This window comes from Salminus brasiliensis, chromosome 17, assembly GCF_030463535.1.
Source record: "Salminus brasiliensis chromosome 17, fSalBra1.hap2, whole genome shotgun sequence".
NCBI classification, from domain to species: domain Eukaryota; kingdom Metazoa; phylum Chordata; class Actinopteri; order Characiformes; family Bryconidae; genus Salminus; species Salminus brasiliensis.
In genome coordinates, this window is record NC_132894.1 from 880,008 (window position 1) to 894,609 (window position 14,602).

The 14,602-nt window shown below is 41.7% G+C and overlaps 1 protein-coding gene and 1 non-coding gene across 2 annotated transcripts; one reads left to right on the top strand and one right to left on the bottom strand.

Annotated features, from left to right (window-relative positions):
• The first annotated feature begins 706 nt into the window (after positions 1–706).
• trnaa-agc (transfer RNA alanine (anticodon AGC)) lies at positions 707–779 on the top strand. The gene has a single exon. It is a non-coding gene; the product is annotated as a tRNA-Ala (tRNA).
• A 1,756-nt stretch (positions 780–2,535) lies between these two features.
• tm6sf2b (transmembrane 6 superfamily member 2b) lies at positions 2,536–14,369 on the bottom strand. Its single transcript, XM_072660602.1, has 10 exons — positions 14,269–14,369; positions 12,880–12,983; positions 9,767–9,864; positions 9,584–9,687; positions 9,366–9,448; positions 8,675–8,799; positions 8,211–8,312; positions 7,864–7,956; positions 4,900–5,019; positions 2,536–2,745 (listed from the first exon to the last, which is right to left on the bottom strand). The coding sequence occupies exons 1-10, from the start codon at positions 14,352–14,354 to the stop codon at positions 2,536–2,538; spliced, it is 1,125 nt and encodes a 374-aa protein (XP_072516703.1). The 5' UTR covers positions 14,355–14,369.
• Positions 14,370–14,602: the final 233 nt, after the last annotated feature.

The following is a 14,602-nucleotide window of genomic DNA, read 5'->3' on the forward strand; positions in this document are numbered from 1 at the left end:
CTCCTCTCCCCTGTACTGCAGCTGCCCTCCAGCCCAGTCCAGCGGCACGCAGCCGTTTCCAGGGTTTGGGGGAAGTGAGCTGCTTCCAAGCGAGATTAAAGGCATGTGTCCTCTTTAGCACAGCCCGAGAAAACCACCATGGCACCTGGCTAGTGTATTATAATGTATTTGCACTGTAAATAGACAACACAGTATTAGTCCTGAAGTTATGTGGGTAACTTTAGCAGCGTTAGTAGCTAAAGACTCTCTAACTAGTGCTGGCTGGCTATTAGCTAGCTTAGCCAAAACTCGCCCAAACTTCGGGACTGAGGTGGTATTTTAGCGCAATAAACAGCTGCTTTAAATATGTCCATAAAACACTCTCTAAAGTTATGTATTGGGGATATTTTCGGCTGCAAATTATTATATTATGTTTGGTGTTAGGTGTTAGCTAGCTGGCTAATGTTAGCTATGAAGCTAACGCTTTCTAAACGCTACTGTAGTTCGCTAGCTAGCTGGTTCACTTCAGTTTTAATAGTTTTTAAACGTTTTATTTTTGAAGTTTAGAAAGCTCTGTTAATTTCTGTGACTTTTTCTGACTTTTATGCTCGACTTCAGTCAAAAAGTACAGTCGTTTCATCATATTTTGCAGCATTTCTGAGGTGTAACGCTGTGCGGAAGGCGGGCGAGTGTTTATATGGGAGTGAGGCGCAGTGCTCGCTGTGGAGGGGAATTAGCTCAAATGGTAGAGCGCTCGCTTAGCATGCGAGAGGTAGCGGGATCGATGCCCGCATTCTCCAGAGAACCTAACTTTTCTTTTTTATGTTTTATTCCTCATAAAAACGTCCAGAGAGATACGAAATGAAGATATTATAATTATATATTATATATTAAGTATAATTAAGCTATATAAGTATATTAAACTGGAGTGTTTGACCAATTCTTTAAAATATGTATATATATATATATATATACGATATATTCATTTGCTTTGTTTGAACAAAACAAAAAAAATGCACAAATTTGTGTCTTATAAGACACCAAAATGAACAGGCAGGGGGGTAGACGGTGCATTTTATAGGACAGGCTGCTCATCCAGTTTCGGCTGGAACCCAGGCGGATGGGCTACTAGCTGGTCTGTGAGGTGCAAATGTGCCCCTGCACATAATTATAAAAGTACCAGCTCAGCACCCTGAGCTTAAGTGTAGAGCTGGGGCAAATCTGCATCTCCTGAGCCTTCCTCAGCATGTATGGATGTCCTCGGTGGCACACGTCAATGCCTGGAACTGAGAGCTCATTCAGGGGGCCCCTCTGAGTGTTTCCATGTGCAAGCAAATAATGCATTCACTCACATCAGCATTAAAAACCTGCTGAGTGAGAGAACGAGAGAGAGAGAGAGAGAGAGTGTGAGAGAGAGAGAGAGAACTCCAAGTGATGCATATAGGGATGATATTAAGAAGAAATGTCAGTGTTGTTGTTTTGGTGCTGCTTAAACATCTAAATGACCAAAAGTTGATTAGAGTTACTTCTTTTATTCTACTTTATCACACCCAGTCTTCTGTAAGCGTGTCTGTGGTCAGCTGGAATTGGCTATAACCTTAAACAGATGAGTGGACACAAATTGCCTCATAAAGTGGTTTCAGAGGCCAGGGGTTAAATAAACGGCACAGTTAATGGTCTTGTCTTACAGCGCTGGACATAAGTGTGGTTTAAAGATCTTTAAAGCGTTGCTCTTTGGAGAAAAGATGAAAATCAGACTCTAAAGAACTGGGGATGGTTTCAGGAGCTGAGCGCTGGAAAAGAGATACCATCAGTATATATGCAGCTGTATAGTTAAAGGGGAATCCCACAGATTTTTCTAAATGTCTGAATAATTCAGTCTTTCATATACAAACATAGTCATGCAGAGTGGGTTAGCTGTGAAATTCTCCATTCTACAGAAACTTGCTGAGACAGAATTGTTCACAGTGTCAGTGAATGGAACCTGACGGTCCAATAAATGTCCAAATACGTCTAAATACCTAGCTTGAGAAATTGTTTTATATGTATTATATTGTATATTTTTATGTATATATTTTTAATTGATTTCTTTTTAAATGGAGGGGTACGTGTAGGGCGTTCCCCAGAATTACCTGTCTTACCATAAGAAATGCTACATAGAAAGACTTATGGGACATATACAGACTCACTGGTTGTTTAGCATACCTAGAATGGCTATATTTGAGTTCCTCATAGCCCTGGTTCTGAACACCACCACTGTTTCACAGCAAACCACAGCAAAATGAGTAACTGAATTTTTAACTTGTGCAGTACATTTTTAAAAATTGGTGGAATTCCCCTTTAACAGCATGACACTGCTTAAAATGTGAAGTTCCCATTGCAATGATTCACATTATAATTAAAATTACATTATATTGTATTATTCAATTCAGAAGATAGACAGACAGAGAGTGAGAGCGTATTTCAGCGTGCATAAAACCCAGCTCTGCTTCTTTTGAAGCGGTGGTGTTCATCTTTAGAAAAGCAGCTTCAATTCCTGTCTGAGATGCGGCCGGTTTAACTCCACTTCTTCTCATTGTTAGCCTGACCCACAGGTGCAGTGGACAGGAAGTAGGCCGGGTCCCCTGTGCATCGCAGGGCCAGCAGCAGCGGTCCCACAGCGTACAGCAGGTTAAGGAGGAGCACAGGCAGCAGGGTCGACTCCGGCGTGCGGTACGCCTCGGCTGTGCGTGGGTGCAGACTGGCTCCAATGTGACACCAGTGGGTCTACAGGGAAGATCCAAACAGAGACCACACAAGGCCAGTACTGTTACTACACATGATGAAGCTGACACTACACCAAGCAAATCTGCTTAAACACAGGGTTCAGAATCATCAGTTATTATTATATATTCATACTATTTACCCCCTAAACTGTAGGTTTATTATACAGTCATTAGTGTCTAGTAATAACTACAGGGAGGGTCTGAGCCACAAACCAAACATGTTCAATTAATAATGACCTATTTGATATATATCATATCTAATAACTACTAGATGACAAAGGCTTATTATCGAGTTGCTACGTGTGAAGTTAAACCAGTGCAAGCCAACTGTAATCCAGTCAGGGTTTGGAATTGTAATTGTGTACTTAAATGTGTGATTTGTCACGTACTGACATTAACTAGATCACAGGTCACCAATAACTGCTTTAATAAACATGATTGTATTATTTTATCTCATTAACATAAACACAGCTATTATTCTTAAACTACTACATAATAAAAGCTTAATATTATATGATAATTATCATAATCATACTTATATAATGATGTAAATACGTAGCATAGAGACAGTCAATAGATCAGTGTCTATCAATAATGACCTTTTTATTGTAGGATAATAATTTAACCCCTTAAAATGTAGACTTATTATTAATTATGAGACTTTATTCATTTAGGCTTGTTAATTTAATTATCCTATAAGTATTACATTATACAGGCATATTATTGAGTTAATATATGTGACTAGGTCAACACTATTCAAGTCCTGTGTTTACAAATAGAACAGTTTTTCTGACAGTTACTAATTTTCTCTTCGATTAACATATATGCTTAATATGCAGTCTCTTATCTTTTTATCCAATAAGATAACTGCTAAATAAATAAGGGCTGATTGTCTATTGATAAAGTTAAACCCACACAATCCAACTCAAACAGCTGGCTTTAGAATCCTACATGCTGTTTGGTGGCTTCCTGACAGACACTGATTCATTAGGAAGCTAATTTCCGTTTCTCACTCTTCCCAACATTGAAGATGATAAAATTTTTAAAAAGTATTAAGAGTAAAACCCAGATCCAGTGTTCAGACTGTCAGAAATGCACTACATGGCTCAAAGGCTGAGACGTAGGGACTGAAATATGATGTTGTCCTCTTCCACTTTGAGGTTCAGCCACATTCATTAGTATCTACAGCCGAGCATCTACAGCGGGGGCTGCAGGAGAGCATGGTTGCGTGTGCTGCTTTGATTAGAAATGCTGACTCCCCTGGCAGCTCTGCCCTCATACTGAGAGCGAGAGGGAGCCAGATGAGCTCCTACAGACCAGGCCTTTGATCATAGTAATGTTTGATGGCCCTCTCTTCTAGAACATCACCATAGATATTAAACTCCAACCTTGCCTTCCACACAACATAAAAACTAAAACACAACGCAGTGGGTGGAGACAGCAGATTATAATGGATAGACAAGATGAAACAGAAGGAGCAGGACACAATTCTCCATCCTGGTCTTATTTTCGGTCTGGTGTATATTAGGGATATATTAGGTAGGCCAAGATATGGATGTACCCTCATTGTATTTCACAGCCAGCAGTGCATTATATCTATCGTAATGTGTATAATGTGGAAAAATGTAGTATATATAACCCTTAAATACAGCACGAACAGCCTGTGACCTTACTGCCTCATCAGGTGACAAACAGAATATTAGTATATGATAAAATACATGCAGTAGAAAATTATAAACATAAACCTATTAGCACCATGCTGCCTAATGCCAGGCGTGGGCTAGAGGGACACTCCCAGCACTGAGCTGTGGAGCAGTGGAGGAACTGTGTTCTCTGGAATGATGGGTGTTGTTTCATTCAATACTTTTGGGATGAGCTGGAGAGCTGGGAATGAGGTCAGGTGGTGATTATCTAACCTCCTGACCTCACTAATGCTCTTGTCGCTGAATGCAGGCAAATCTTGACAGCAATGCTTTTCCAAAATCTAGTAGAAAACCAGATGTTTGGACAGTAGAGACAGTTACAGGATAAACTCTCTCTAATGCCATTGATTGCAAAGAAACAATAAATGAGCAGGTGTCCCAATACTTTTGTCCATATAGTCTATTTCTCTCAGATTTGCTTAGTCATGGTTGTGTACTGTGCACCACTTCACCTGTAATATGGCACCAGCGACGTACACGGTCCAGTCCAGCATCCAGGTGCAGCCGGGTGTTATCAGTCCGTACACAAAGGAGCCCAGCAGGGGCAGGGCGTGGAACAGCAGCAGCAGCATCTACAGCAGAGATCAGTGCAGCTCAGAACATGCAGCAGCTCTGTGTGTGGCCTACACCGCTCTGCACTGCTCTGATCACAAATTAATGCAGTTCAACTTCACCCTCAAGGGCACCATCACTTCTGCAGCTCAGCTACTCCCTCAGCATACCGAGAGGAGCGCCCGGGCTGAGTTCCCTCGCTCACAATCACGGCCACATTACCGAGCCATCGCACACCAACCCGTGTCATTGTGTTGTCGATCAGAGTCATTATATTGCAACAACTTGTATGTAAAGAGAAAGAAACAAGCGGACGACTTTGAGCGAAGGCCCGCTAAGTGAATTACTGAAGCATGAAAGTCATGTTGCCACAGTAATGGGATCCAGATATACCTTTGGAAAATTGCTTATACACTTCACTGTGGCCTTGATGAATCCTAATGAATGAGGGGAGGGGAGAGAGAGCCAATCAAATATGCCCTGCTGTTCTCAGTGGAGAGAGTATGCGCTGTGCCGGGGCATGTGTCTGCAGTGGTTTATCAGCATCAGTGATTTAGAAGGGCAACTGAAGCCCAAAACACACACAAACACACACAGACATGCACCAAACTCCTAGAAAACTCTAGTATACCGTCACTGTGACACAAAAAAAAACTTGTATCTCCAGATCAGCAGCTTTACATGAGGAGGAAAAAACCTTCTTCACTTTCAATGGAAGTCAATGTAAAAAGATTCATTTTGGAGCGTTTCTATTGGTCCATTCATCATGAAATTCATGATTACAGTATAAATTCATGAGACAGTATAAAGAACAACTGCCAGATTTATATTATGGACAAAAGTAAAAAACAGCAAAAATGGAGATACAAGGTTTTTGTGCTCAAATGCTTAGCATGCTGTTGCTAGCGACAGTAGGCTATCACAGAAAAGCTCCTGAAGGTCCCGCGGACTGTGCCTAATTTAAAGTAAACCCGTGACCACGGAGGAGAGGCAGACAATAGAAGTCCTATAAGATCTTTGGGAGAGGTCGTCAATCAGCAGAGTCTGTAAAGGAAACCTCTTAAGGTGCTTTGAGGAACCTTCAAGGAACCTTTTTCTTATAAAAACCCTTTTTTGGAGGTTCTTCAAAGCACTTTAAGAGGTTCCTCCACAGTTTCAAATTGAAGAACCTCCAAAAGCTCCTCAAGGATTTTATACATGCCAGACCAGCTGCACACCCTCCTGCCACTGCTTCCTGCCTAATGACCATGATAAAACCTACAGGAACTCTTAACTATCTGCCACTATTAATATCACCACCATTACCCATCATTCCTCTCATCACTCTGACCATCACTGCCATGACTATATTAAGTTATTCTACACCATGATTATTATATTATGATTATGAACATGCTGCACACCTGAGCAATTCAGCAGTTTAGATGGTTTGGTGACTTTGATCAATAATTTTTTAATAGTTCTGATCAGAGGAGGACGGGTCGGGTCCTCTTTGTGAGTCTTGGTTCCTCTCAAAGTTTCTTCCTCCAGCTCTGAGAGAGGTTCTCCTGCTCGGTGGTCTTTGGCTGCTTTGGGTCTTGTTGATTTCTTGTCTTTTACTAATTACGATCACTACTTTGTGACAACAACAGTTGTAAAAAGCTACACAAATAAATTTGATTTGATTTGATACTTTTAACAGTGTGTTTTTTATAATGTATCACAGTATTTTATTTTATTCATTTACTATTTGCCAGTAAAACTGACTTTGAAAACTGACTAGTGATCTGCCTCAAAGCCTGTCTTTATAGGTTTACAATCTTAAAATAAAAATGATGAAAAAATACAGTGATACACATTTTTGGTCAAACCACCCAACCTTAATATACAGCATGTTTAACCATATTAGCGTTAAAGTATAGAGTGAGTATAGAGTGTGGAGTCTCTGCTATTTATGAGGAACAGAGAAAAAAATAAAATAAAGAAACAAGAGGAAAACCAAACTAAATTAATGTAAATAGCAAAACTAAATGAAAGTCTAACCAGCTGCTTGTTTCTATAAGCCGTTTCATACGCTGGGCTTTTGAAATGATGCATGCAGTTTCACAAAAATCCTCCCCAAAAAAACACTGAATATATAATTTCATAACAATATTGTGATTGTGTTGGTTATATCGTCCACTCTTGTTATGTACATTTACTGTACACTAACCCTTTTTTCCAAACAGTGAATATTTACAGAAATATTTAGTGAGTGTACCACGTTTTCACACATTAACACTGTATAAACAATACAGTTCACTCTTTATCTCTCAACACACACACACACACACACACACACACATTACACAAGGTAATCTCCTCTGTGTGTGTGTGTGTGTATGTGTGTGTTTGGTGGGGTGGGGTGTGGGGTTCAATAGAGGGCTTCATTCTGGACTCGAGGGAAAGATTAGCTTATCAAGTCCTCACAGTGCAGCTCCTGCCTGATCGATGGCCTGCCATCCCGCCTCGACTCCAACCAGAAAGAGGACTCTTGATAACCTGTTGGCCCGACTAAACCCTGATCCAAACAAAACCAAAACATGTTTGACACCAAGGTGGGTCGGGACCGTCAACAGAGAAAGAGTGGGTGACAGCGGAGGGAGGCTGAATCTCCCGAGGTGTTCACCCTTCATACTGTGTGCTAATACTGAATAATGGTAATCTGATCGCTGCTGCATTTCTGGGTACAAGGGGTTGGAGGTAAAGCGAGCCCTGAGATCGCCCCGAGCCGTTCTGTTTGACTGCGTTAGGATGATGTGGTTATCTGCACAGTGTAAATGAGATTACTGGAAAACGTACAGATACTGTGCCGAGGAAACCTCAGTCAAACAAAATGTTCTTACCATAACCTTGGGGAAGCCCGCGGGATCCTTCAAATATGGCTCATACTGATTCACATACGTTGTGAAGACTTCCATTGGGCAATCCAGAACTGCCTACATGGAGAAAAACAAAAAAGCAGCCTTCAGGCTTCGCATTTCTTAAAGGTTGAGCTTGAAGCATTCTTTATTTAACTTCTCAACCAAATGCACTGTTATTGAGGAACTCTGGGCGTCTCAGTTGCCTAGAAATCAACGTTTAGCTGTGAATGGTAAAGTTCTTGTATTCCTTAGAGTCTAAGAATCTGGTCATCTCAAAGGCAGCACCATCAAAAGATGGGCCAGTAAGATGTCTAAGAACCTTGACTCACCAGTCCTCTGAAAAGTGTGAAGGCCATGATGCCCAGAAGGTAGATCACGAGCAGAAGGTCCAGAGGACGCCAGATCAGAGCTTTCTTTTGTTCACGTTCTGCCTACAGTACATGACCATCAGGATATTTAGACCTTTGTCTGACACATGAATTACACCATATGGACAAAAGTATTGGGACAACTGCTCATTCATTGTTTCTTCTGAAAGGGTGTTAAAAAGAGTTGATTCTGCTTCTGTTGGAGTAACTGTCTCTACTGTTCAGAGAAGAAGGCTTCCTACTAGATTTTGGAGGTATTGACAATACCTCTCTGCAGGGAATAAAACTATGTATTTGCACTGTGTGAGTAGTGGATGCAACCTAAAGTATCTGAATGCAATAGAATAGGTGTCCACAAACATTTGTCCATATAGTGTAGTTTAATTTCACAGTCATTATAAACGTACAGTACATAATTAGCCTACCTTAGATGCAGCAACAACTAGCAGCTCCCTGGGTTTCTGGAACAGGTGTATGGCTCCCCATATAGGCAGCAATAAGAAGGGCATGTTGATCCAGAAGGCAGGATAGATGTCTGAGCCATATTTACCTGCAGTCCAATTACAGTACAGGAACATTTTCATAGAAACTTAAAAAATGCGTCCTGTGAGATTATATTAATGTGAATTCCGAGTGTAGAATTATTAATTTTTCCTGTATGTATTTGTTCTGCCTTTTTCCACTCAATGTTAGAGGATAATTAAATCACAATTTGATTCACAGCAGTGTCGCAATCTGACACATTCATCTATACAGTAAAGAAAGTAATGGCTAAAAAAAATGCTTTTTCAGTTTTAGAGTCTTCAACATTAAAAACGTACAATACCTAAAGCAAAAGTATTGTTTTAGGTACCACCTCACCTCATCCACAATTCCCAACTCATCTCAAAAGAGCAGCACCATCATTCCAGAGAGCACAGGTCCCAATAGGTTCATGATGTTGATCTGCTCCAGAGAGTCCTATTCTATTGGCAGTATTTCTCTACAGGGACTAGACAAGCTGTGTGTGTGCATATGTACATCTGTGTCAGCAATGGGTGCAGATTAAAGTAGCTGAATGCGTTTATTAGAAGGAGTGTGCACAAACATTTGGACATGTAGTGCATGTTTACTCACCAACAACTATCCCCACCAAAAACACAGACATGTTGGCTAACAGTGATCCAGCCCAGAAGAGGCCCAGATTGCGGTAAGGCTTCCTGGAAAGAAAAGGAGATTCATCAGAACTGGCTCAGAACCACCGACCCACTCTGTGTACGATCAGCACATTAGTCAAAAGCTTCAGTGCAACAAGAAGCTAAAAGAGCCAACTTTGAACACCAGACAGTCCCAACCTGCCGGACATGCGGCGGATCAACACCAGGTACATGATGAAGTGCACTATCCCATCCCAGTAACACATCATGATGGCATATGCTGACCCGAGGTATGGCTCCCCCTGGAGGACAGGCAAGCCAACATCAGACGGAGCTCAGAGAACATCGCAAGTGAAGCTTGGGCCTGACCGTGATACTGACCACCTTCTGGTAGAAGTCCATGTATCCCGAGATAAAGCCGTCGTATTCCAGAGCGCTTACGATGTCGATGACACAGGTGAAGGAAAACTCTGCGAACACTGTGGAGAGGAAGACATCGGTTTCACAACCGGACAGACCTTCAGTCTGAAGTTCTTATGTTACTTCTGTTGGTATAAATGTTAAGAGCTGTTATAGTGGTATAATGGGACGTGCTTGGGGTTAATATGCTGTTGTTATAAGAGGTTTTGGCAGACTCTACATTGTGAAACACGTCAGTGCAAAGGTTGGCTTAGATTCAAACAATAGTGGAATTGAGGAAATGAGAGATATTCAAAAGCTCTTGGCTTTGCAGTTATACCAATTACTGTTATTCAGGGGTTTAGAGAGAAAGGCGACTGTCTTCGGTGTAATTACGCTCTTTCACAGCTCTTTTCAAATTCTCAAAATAAATGATTGTAGCTTTTATCAATAGGCCTACACCTGCTCCACAAACAGCTAAATTCATCCCCGTAACTCAGAGCAGGACTATTTCCAGACGAAACCCAGTGGCTTAATTTTATTGTGAGACCTAATCGCAATGACCCCTCCGACACAGTGACCACCGACCACATTCTTCATTATTTTACCAGCTATTGATTTCTTGCACTGCGGCAAAGGCTTAATGATGTCTGTGAGCTGAGAGGATATGTTCACATCGATCAGCCATAACATTAAAACCACAGGACTAATGTCCAAATCAGTAAAAAAAAATCAGCTTTGACCCATCGAGGCATGGACTCCACAACAAAGGCAGGCAATAAACATCATTACACTATATACGATATTTATCACACTATTTAAGCATGCAGACAAATTCCATCAGTAGCAGCAGATTCCTCAAAACTGCTGTTCATATACTTGAATTTTTTCTATTCTTAATGTGCTGCACCTCCAATTAAACAGCCAATTAATAAGCACTAATTACACTCTCTTTTATGAAGCGTGCAGTTGGTCAGTGTTCTTTAAGCACTGATGATATCCACGATATGCCCAGAGAAGTAGATTGTGCAGCAGACTAATACGCTGCCACCATGGCCCGGGGGGTCACGAGTTTGAATCCCAAAGCCATGCAATCAGTGTCCAGAGTCAGAGAGAGCACAATTTTCCAGGTAGGTACATGGCGCTCTCTCGCCTCATTACTTTCAAGTGATGTTGGCCGGCACAGGCGTCTGTGAGCTGGTGCGGTGGTGCTGTGGAGCGTGTCTCAACTCTTGATTATCTGATTGATTATGTGGGAATGACGTCGGTAGTTTTTAGTCAGTTGTGGGTGAAATTGTGAAACTCTGTTGCTCTTTCTCTCAAGGTGCTAAAAAATGACTCGAGCATGTTATCTTAAACTATGTCAATTCTTGAAGGTTGGAATTTTTTAATGCTTTTTTAATATCACTGTATTTTTCTGTGTTTCTTTAAAGCACTGTGTATAGAGGGCGCTATACAAATAAACATGCCTTGCCTTGTCATTATCTTGCCATTATCGACAACAACTGTTTGCACTATTTCTTTTTTTGACTCATGTTTGAATATGACCTGCAAATGTTGCTTTTTACTGAAAAAAACAAGTACTTATTTTACTGAATATTATCACAAACGGCCACTCGAACCAGATGCATGTTTACATCCCAAATTCAGCGAAAACAAACAAAAAACAAGGCTGAAGGTCTTTTTCATCACATCACGCAAACACAAGAAAAAGAAAGTGACAGAGCACAAGCAAGAACAGAAGTGTGGGGCTTGTGCGACAGATTTGTGCAGATATCTCCTCGATGTTCAATTTCATGGTTGAATTGCGAGAACAGATGTTGTCAACTGTCCTTATGCTGGCATCCACAAGTATCTGATGGAGGGCCTAGCTGATATGAGGTCGAGCAGAGAAGAGCCGCGCTGCCGGTGTGTGAGACGGCTCTGCTGAGCACTGATATACTGCCTGATAGGAGCATTCTCTCTGTCTGACTCTTTCTGCCTCATTCTGCTGGAGATATGCCCCTCTAATCCCCAGGAGGGCTTGGTTTAGCTTACCTAGCTAACAGGTGAGATAGGCTCTATCGATTCCCCCATCCTAGCAGGGGATTAGCATTACGTTCTGCGGTGCACCAGGTGACTTTGAGCCATCTTACACTGAAGCTGCTGTAGAAATAACACCACCTCGTATATCAGTGTTACGGCTGGGGAAATGCAGGGGAAATGGTACAGTCACTATACACTGATGAGCCAATACATTAAAAACACTGGCAGGCTCCATTGACTCCTGTCAAGGACTGGATCTACATATTAGGCAGTGAGTGAACAGTCAGTTCTCGAAGGTGATGAAGCAGGAAAAATGGACAAGCTAAGAATCTGAGACACTTTGACAAGAACCAGACTGTGATGTTCTAGACAATGACTGGGTCAGAACATCTCCCGAACATCAGGCAGGTCTTGTGGGGTGTTCTCTCCCAGTATGCAGTGGTCAGTACCTACCAGAAGTGCTTCAAGGATGGACAACTGAGGATCATGGGCACCTAAAGCTCAGCAATGGAGGCTTATGGAAGTCCCTTCTTATAACATACAGGATCTGCTGCTGACATTTTGGTCTTAATGCCAGATACCTCAGGACACCTTCAGAGCTCTTGTAGAGTCCATGCATCGACAGGATCTACACAGTATTAGGCTGGTGGCTGATTGGTGTATAATAGCGACATAATTGCAGTAGGCTATGCTGTCTGTGTTGTGTCCTAAAACCGGGTACAGCATGAACTGGGATGCCAGGCAGTGCAGGTTCTTACGTTCTGGTGGTGAGTCATTCCACTGGAATGCCAGTTTGGGTCACAGCTTTCCAAAGATCCTGATCAAGGTAATCTGCTTTGCTAAATGAATACACAATGAGAGCCTTTCATGTAGATGTGTGACCTACCTTCCCCTGTTACTAAATAAAACTTTGTTTTCTGTCTCGCTAAAGATTTCTGACATTTCTCATTGGACAGAACAAATTCCAGGTGACGTATGGAACAGTAGGCATGGCTTATTGGTGTTTGAGATATCTTGAGAGCAACTGAAAGAATCGAGAGATTAGTGATTAGTGATGACGAAACTCATACCATAGAACAAAAGATCCTTTGGTGGATTGTAGCGGGTGGCGAGGTAGATGAGGAGGAAAACGACCAGTAAGACACCAAGTCCAGTCTGCATGATGACTGTAGGCCTGCAGGTTCAACAGTACATTGTTAAATTAGTAGGCAAATTACAACCGGGCCATTTTTCTATCGATTCCCATTCATTTGTGTAAGTACACTGTCTGTGCTTCCCAAAAGAGATCAGTTCAGAGGGACAGTGTTGTAAATATAGACTCATGGTTGGAGGCCGCAGTGCAGATACAGTGTTATTTGCAGATGACTCTATGACCTGGCTTTCCATGGTGCTAAAACCTCTGTAAAACAGGTTTTAATCTGTGCAAATATACTCCAGACCTGACATCGTATGACATTTCCAACAACCCCAGTAATCCCACTATGTGGTTAAAGGTTGCTCTGGAGCTTTGTCTGGTCATATGAACAGCAAAACACCAACAGTCACGGCACAAATACACTCCTGTTCTCTGAATGCTCCTCGACTTTAAAGACCGAACACAAAACAATCTCATAATCAGCGTAGTTAGCGTGTTAGCATGACATGAAATCGGTCTAACTCAGTTTAACTGATTTTAACTTTTTTTTGAAGTCACTTTTTCTCTAGGAGCCTCTCTGTTCTTTTTTGCCTCTCAGAACTGCTTCTCAAAATGCTGTGTTTTATAATTTTAAGCTTAGAGCACCACAGGCTACTGGGATGTGAATCACTAGTTCTAAATGCTCTTATTGCCCCCTGGTGGCAGACAGTGATAAACACCCCCCAAAACATGCAATCCCAACTCTTGTCCCTGTTCAGACCAAACATAGATATGGTAACAGTCACATCTCATCTTCAGTCTTGGAGAACTCTGTCTGGTCCAAACCACAGCAGCTAGTTGTCCAGTTCTGACCTCCCTTCACTGGTTACCAGCACAGGATACAGTAAAACTACCACTATCACTTTTATAGTTCTTCTAGAAGATCTTCGGGCATCTGTTATCTATTTCCCAGTCTTGCTTGAGATTACAGGGTGATGCCTTTTCTGTGGTGGGCACCAAATTAATTAAGAGCCCACCTACTTATAAGATCTTCTCCCACCGTTCACCACTGTACTGTACAGAGTCTTCTAAAGGTCCATTGAAATGTGTGACTTGTTGATCTGCCCTGTCTTAATGTCTTGCTCCATTAATACATTTGTTTAAGTATTTTTGACATGCTTGGTTTGTGCAGCACGTCTGTTGGCTTTGGTTGAATTTAGAGGTGCTATATTAATAAAAATGACTCGCCATGTTGATGCATATGATCCATAAACTGAGCTAGCTGTGCAGTCCGGCTGTTTCCCATTTGGAAAAGTCATTAATAGAAAAAAAAGTGAAGACTTACTCTTGAAATGCTGGAACCGTGTTCATGATTTGAAGCACACCAAGGGCTGTGAAAGAAAATAAGAAAACGCAAATTTCCTGCACCATCTTGCCTGAGGGGCAAACAGTCAGTCTATTAGGTCCAGGTGTCTGTTGGCAACTCTTCGTAGCACTGTGAAGAAAATTGGCTCATTAGAGTGAAAAGCAACAGCAGTTTTATCTAATCTCAGTCAGAAAAACAGAGAACAGTTTGCTTCTTTATCATTGATAGAACCTCTAAGACCTACCGTGAGAGCTCTCTGGAGGAGCAGCAGAGTTATACTGGAATGCTCTGCATAGCTGAACCAGTTTAAAGG